The sequence below is a fragment of the Mus caroli genome, chromosome 7 (genome assembly GCF_900094665.2).
Source record: "Mus caroli chromosome 7, CAROLI_EIJ_v1.1, whole genome shotgun sequence".
NCBI lineage: Eukaryota > Metazoa > Chordata > Mammalia > Rodentia > Muridae > Mus > Mus caroli.
Window position 1 is genome coordinate 67582229 of NC_034576.1, and position 6162 is coordinate 67588390.

The 6162-nt window shown below is 41.9% G+C and overlaps 1 protein-coding gene across 1 annotated transcript in view; it reads right to left on the reverse strand.

Moving 5' to 3' along the window:
• Fam189a1 (family with sequence similarity 189 member A1) overlaps positions 1-6162 on the reverse strand; it is a 401022-nt gene that overhangs the window by 61258 nt on the left and 333602 nt on the right. The window contains exon 4 of the mRNA XM_021167781.1: positions 849-983. Coding sequence (XP_021023440.1) covers positions 849-983 — 135 coding nt within the window. The remainder of the gene's footprint in view (positions 1-848; positions 984-6162) is intronic.

Genomic DNA, 6162 nt, shown 5'->3' on the forward strand with positions numbered 1-6162 from the left:
AAAAAAAAAAAAAAAAAAAAAAAAAAAAAAAAGAAGAAGAAGAAGACAGATGGGGGGAAGGATAATATAGATAGCTTTTCCATGTGCTCTTCCCACCTTTATTTTGAGACAGGGTCTCACTGTGTATCCCTGACTGGCCTAGAATTCTGTATGCAAAACAGGTTGGCCTTGAACTCAGAGACCCAACTGGCTTCCCTCCTGACTGCTAGGATTATAGGCGCTCTATCATGCCTAGGCTTCTATGCCCCTTTATAAAAGATCGAATGCTCTATATGAGAGTAGATTACCGTGAGACTTTTTGTAAGACTTCTTTCTTTAAATATCTTTTAATCACTTTATTTATTTGTTTGTTTACTTCTTGTGGGTGTGCACGAGCATGTGTGTGAGGAGAGAAGACAATTTTCTGGAGTCAGATATCTTCTTCGTCCACGTGGTCTAACTCAGGTCATTAGCTTGGTGTCAAGGGCCTTTACCCACTGAGCCATCTCACCTGACCTAAATATATATTTAAAACTAAAATGAATAACCATGTGGTCCTTGTCAGAGTTGCATCAGAGACTGTGAGGAAAAGAGAAAAAAAATTCATGGCAACCTTATGTGTAAAGAACTCACTCAGACATTCTTATCAGAGGCAGGAAAATGACACAGCAACGATGGAAACAAGGGCCAGAATGCAGAGCTTCCAAATTGTCTACAGCCCTTTAAGGTGCTCTTTCCTGAAGGCTGGTCCCTCAGCATCCGAGCGCCCAGATGAATCATGAGCAGAAAGGAATCTATATGCTAATAAATCTTCCTTAATGTCTTCAAGAGAGGGAAGAAATGCATGCGCAGGCAGTGCCCAGCCTCACCTTCAAGGTCAGCCGCACAGCGTTACAGTTTTCCTGCAGCGGGTTCAGCTTCAGTGTCTCCCCGAGGTTGCTGCATCCGGATGAGTGGTGTTGCAGCTCACAGCATACACACACCTCCACGCTGTCAAACTTGATCTAAACAGGGACACAGACAAGCCTCACCATTAGCACAGCATCTGGCCTCTGAGGTATGACATAGGAAGGACATGTGAAAAGTGACATATGATTACAGCTAAGACAATCTCCATTGACCAAGGCCATGAATGCCACTGTGAATTAGTTCAACTTCTGTTTAAAAAGTAATGATTAGAAAAGGAGAAGTCAGAGCTGGAGAGCTGGCTCAGTGGGCAAGGCACACCAACATCTGAGTTTGAATACCCAGAGTCCATGGGAAGCTAGGCAAGGTAGCATGTGTCTCTAACATATATGTCTATGTCCTTGTCTATGTCTGTCTATGTCTAGGTCTATGTCTATGATGTCTAGGTCTAGGTCTAGGTCTATGAGTTAAAATAGCTTGGAAAACTAAGGGCCACAGAAGGAGACAAATGTATCCAAAGAACTTGGAAAAATAATGGCAAAGCAAGAAAAAAATAGGAGATTTTCAGCTATAGGGAAAAGAATAGATTTAGCAGTGCTGGAAAGAAGAAATAAATAAAGAGAGGGGGAGGAGGGCGGGAGGGAGGAAGACAAAGAAAGAGGGAAAGAAAGAAGAAAAGGAAGGAAGGAAGGAAGGAAAGGAGGAAGGGAGGAAGGGAGGAAGGAAGGAAGGAAGGAAGGANAGGAAGGGAGGAAGGGAGGAAGGAAGGAAGGAAGGAAGGAAGGAAGGAAGGAAGGAAGGAAGGAAGGAAGGAAAGGAGGAAGGGAGGAAGGGAGGAAGGGAGGGAAGAAGGAAGGAAGGAAGGAAGGAAGGAAGGAAGGAAGGAAGGAAGGAAGGAAGGGAGACAAAGAAAATCTGGATATAAAATGCCTAACCAGAAAAATTCACTTAAATCTGGGGGATTTTATTCAGAGCGGATGTAACATAAAACAAATTCTCTTCTGTAGATGAGCAGGTACCCCACTTTCAATAAATCCTGATGAATGTTTCACACCAGGGGACTCATTGCCTGTGCTTTTTTTTCCTAGACAAGTATTAGCCAAAAGTAACTGTAACAAATGATTTTCCATTGTACGGTGTACTGCAAAGGATGGTGCCACAGGCTTCTATGGATCATGCCTGTCGTTCTTTATCACTGGGTGTGGGCTCAGACCACATCCACAGAGCTAAGGGATGTTCTGGGATTCAGGGCATGCTGGCTCTCCCTACAAGACACGCCCCCTGCAGGTGAGGAGCTCAGGGCCCTGATGCCATGCTGCTTAACCATTTGACCCACTTAAGCTATGTCCCAAGACAACGTCTACACCCAGGTCTTTCCCTGAGTCCCTATGACCGGTTCATCGTGCTTCTTACCTGGGCTTCTGCTTATCAGAAGGGCTTTCTGCTTTTAGCTTTTGCTATCGTGTGTTCCCAGCTTCTCTACACCAACCCACAGGAGAACAGCCTCAGATTCAACCCAGTGCCCCCCTCAGCATGATTCATGTTACATCAGGGGGATGGAGGACTTTGTGACAGGCTCTCACCAGCCCAGGCAGGCAGAAGGGATGGGCTCAGAGCTCTGAGCCTCAATCTTCCTTGGCTTTGTGATTTTTGTACCCACCCCCACTTCTAGAACTAAGGACCTTCAGAAAAAAACAAGACTAAGCCCAGGGGAACTGAAGGGCCCCAGTCCAGGCCTTAGCAGGAGATTCACAGAGTATAGCTATATATCTTGTTTGCCTATTGATACATGACATTATTATGAAAAGGCTGATGGTTTTCAAATTATCCAAATGAAACTTCTACCAACAAGGGCATAAGCATTCAAGCTCACCTACATCTTCACCAACGCTCCCTAGGTGATGCTAGACTTTCACACTCTTGTCTGTGGGGTGTAGGTATGATAAAACAGCATCGCATTTTAGGACATAGGGCTGTTTTCATCCTTCCCCATGTTCTTTATCATTCATCCTGTGAAAGCACATGTACATGCGCGCGCACACACACACACACACACACACACACACACACACACACCTGTGTAAGCACACAGACCTCCTACTCTCTACCAGGAAGTTCACCACATCCCTCCCTGCTTTGGTGAGCACTCACATGTTTTCAACTGTATATTTTTTTACCATTGACATTCTGATTAATTTCACGTGTTTTCCTAGCTTTATGCACTTCAAGAGTGTTACTATTTTAGATGCAGTTGAGTGATGCTTGTTGGCATCATATTGTACAGTATGAATACACTCTATTTTTTTTTAATGCCTAATTTACTGATGGACACTTCAGATGCTGCCAATGTTTGGTAGTTTAGAGTACTCTGCATTCATGTCCCAGGACACGCACATGGCATTTCATTTGAGTATAATCTACCTATTGGATGGAGCTACTGGGCCTCTAGGGATCTTTGTAGTAGATCATGCAGGAAAATTTACACAGCACCAGAACAGTGATGGCATCCTTAAATTTCACATCCTGGCTTTTGAATTTTGGCAGGAAAAGTAATGAAGGGAGAACCTCACCAAAATGAGAGAGTAGGTCAAGAAAAAGAGGAGGGGGAGGAGGGAAAAGAAGAATGATGTACACAGACAAGAGATAAAGGAAATTCTAAGGCCACGAGAAAAGAACAAACAGACCACCTCTGTGACCAAGCAAGTCACACTGAAGAGGCTCTGGGAACTATTCTGAAAATGGCAAACAAAGCTTGCCAAGGCCACTGGAATGGCTCACACGGACAGAGCTCCAGTCCTTTTGGAACAACTGAGGAGAATTGGAAGCAGGAATATAGGACACTAAAACAGCAAAAGAAAGCAATTATAACTCCAGAATCTAAGAGCCACTACACACATGCATGGTTCTGTTAAACACGTGGTTTGCAAATTCTACGGTGTCTCATACTCCTTCTCACCGGTGTCTTATACAGCTTCTCTTCATCACCCAACACAATTATTTGTAGTTTCCAATTTTGGTGATTTTGGAATTTTTTACTCTTGTATCCCAACCATTAATGAAAGAACTTTTTGCTGAGCCCTAGATTCGGATGATTTTCTACTGATTTTCTTTAAAATTTTCTCAAAAAAATTTTTTATCGTTGCTTTTTGATTCATCAGGATTTTTCCGTTAATTTTTGTGTAAGATACAAGACTTTGGTTGAGGCTGATTTTGCCTAGAGATGTCTAACTGATCTAATGACTGTGGCAATGCCTTTTTTTCTGCACTGCTTTGTCAAAACTTAGCATATTGTATCTGTGTGAATGAATCTATTTCTGGTTTCTCTGTTATATTCTACTGGTCTGTCTATCTGTCTATCTCTACTATACACAGTCTTGATTTCTACAGCAATAATGCAGAAATAGGTAAAATGTTCCCATTTTATTCTCTTCTAAATTTCTTCCTCCCATATGTGCTTTAGATATGATTGTCAATGTCTATAGAATTTTTGTCTGGGATTTTGGTAGGAGTCAAATAAACCTACACATCAATTTGGGAAGAAAAGATACTGTTTTCATGTTCAAATGCAAGAGTAGAGTACATATCTTTACTTTTAAAATAGATGAGTCTGATATATGCTTTGTTAGATTTATATGTATTTTGAATAACTATAAATGGTATTTCAAGGTTTCCTGAACTGTAAACTTCTAGTTTCTTTGGAAAGGCAAATTCTTATGTCAAATTATGTTTTGTTGGGGCACACAGGTGAAAGAATGTTTTGCTATAGCAAACACATGAAAGGATACATGATGTTCAAAAGAAATATAAATATGACCCCACAGATAGCGAGAGCTTGAACATTAGTTTGCTTTGCTCTGCCTCACTATTCTTTGCTAATGACATACAAGCATTTGTCTGCCTTACATTGCATTGTTGAGCTTTGCTTGTGGCTTGTGGTCATAGAGAAAAACTTGCCAGAGAACTTCTGAGGTTCCTATACCTTCTTGCTGTGCTTCTGAGGCCTCCAGCCAGTTGGTGAGCCTTGCAGTTTCTTCCAGATTGAACTTCCCTTGCTGGTTCATGTGTGGTGACTACCTAGTGGCCTGGACTGCAGCTGCTGGTTCATGCGTGGTGTTTGCTACTGGACTGAACTGCTGATATCCTCATAACAAAGACTGGACTCATCCCCAAAGAACTATTTTTAAACAGCTCTACTTCCCCTGTATCCTAATGACTTTTCTACTACCTCTGGTGGGTGGTGGATTAGAGGGGAGGTTGAATGCTTATTAAAGAAAAATGTATGCCTACATTCTCCTTTCTCCTTTCTAAGGTAGAGTAATTAATCAAATTGTGTGTTTCTATGTGTCCTATAACCTTTCCAAACCCATTGATTAGCTATCTTTTGGTGTTAGCTATTTGTATTGTTTGCTGTCTTTTAAAAATGTCATTGTGATTTTATACATCTATACCAATATCATATAAATTGAATTGATTTAATGTTATCTTTTGCAATGTGTATGTCTCTTATTTTATTTTCTTGTCTGACTACATTGGCTTGAGCTTCCAACACTGTGTCTATGTTGGATAATACCTATGAGATTAAGCATGCTTGCTTTGTTCTTGATTTTAAGAGAAAAGTATTCAATCTTTCATATCAATTGTGTTGATATAGGATTTGGCAGTCACTTTTCTAGCTTGAGGGCATTACTTAGGCCTATTTTCCTAAGCTATTTCTTGACTGCTATATTTTTCTTTAAAAATATGAGTTTACAGACAAATTAGCGAAAGCATTGAAGGAGCTGAAGGGGATGACAACTCCATAGGAAGACCAACAGTGTCAACTAATCTGGACCCTTGAGAGCTCCCAGAGACTAAGCCACCAATCAAAGAGCTTACACGGGCTGGTCCAAGATGCCCCCACCCCTACCCCTGAACATATGTAGCAGAGAGCTGCCTTATCTGGCCTCAGTGGAAGAGGCTGCACCTAATCCTGTAGAGACTTGATGCCCAGAAAAGGGGCATGCGCAGGGGAGGGGAGCACTCTCTCCAAGTCCAAGGGGGTGGGGGAATGGTGTAAAGAACTCTGGGAGGGGGTACCTGAAGCAGGGGCAACATTTAGAATGTAAACAAATAATTAGTTAAAAAAGAAATGTTAAAAAAAAAAAAAAAAAAGGGGCTGGCGAGATGGCTCAGTGGGTAAGAGCACTGACTTGCTCTTCCAAAGGTCATGAGTTCAAATCCCAGCAACCACATGGTGGCTCACAACCACCCATAATGAGATCTGATGCCCTCTGCTGG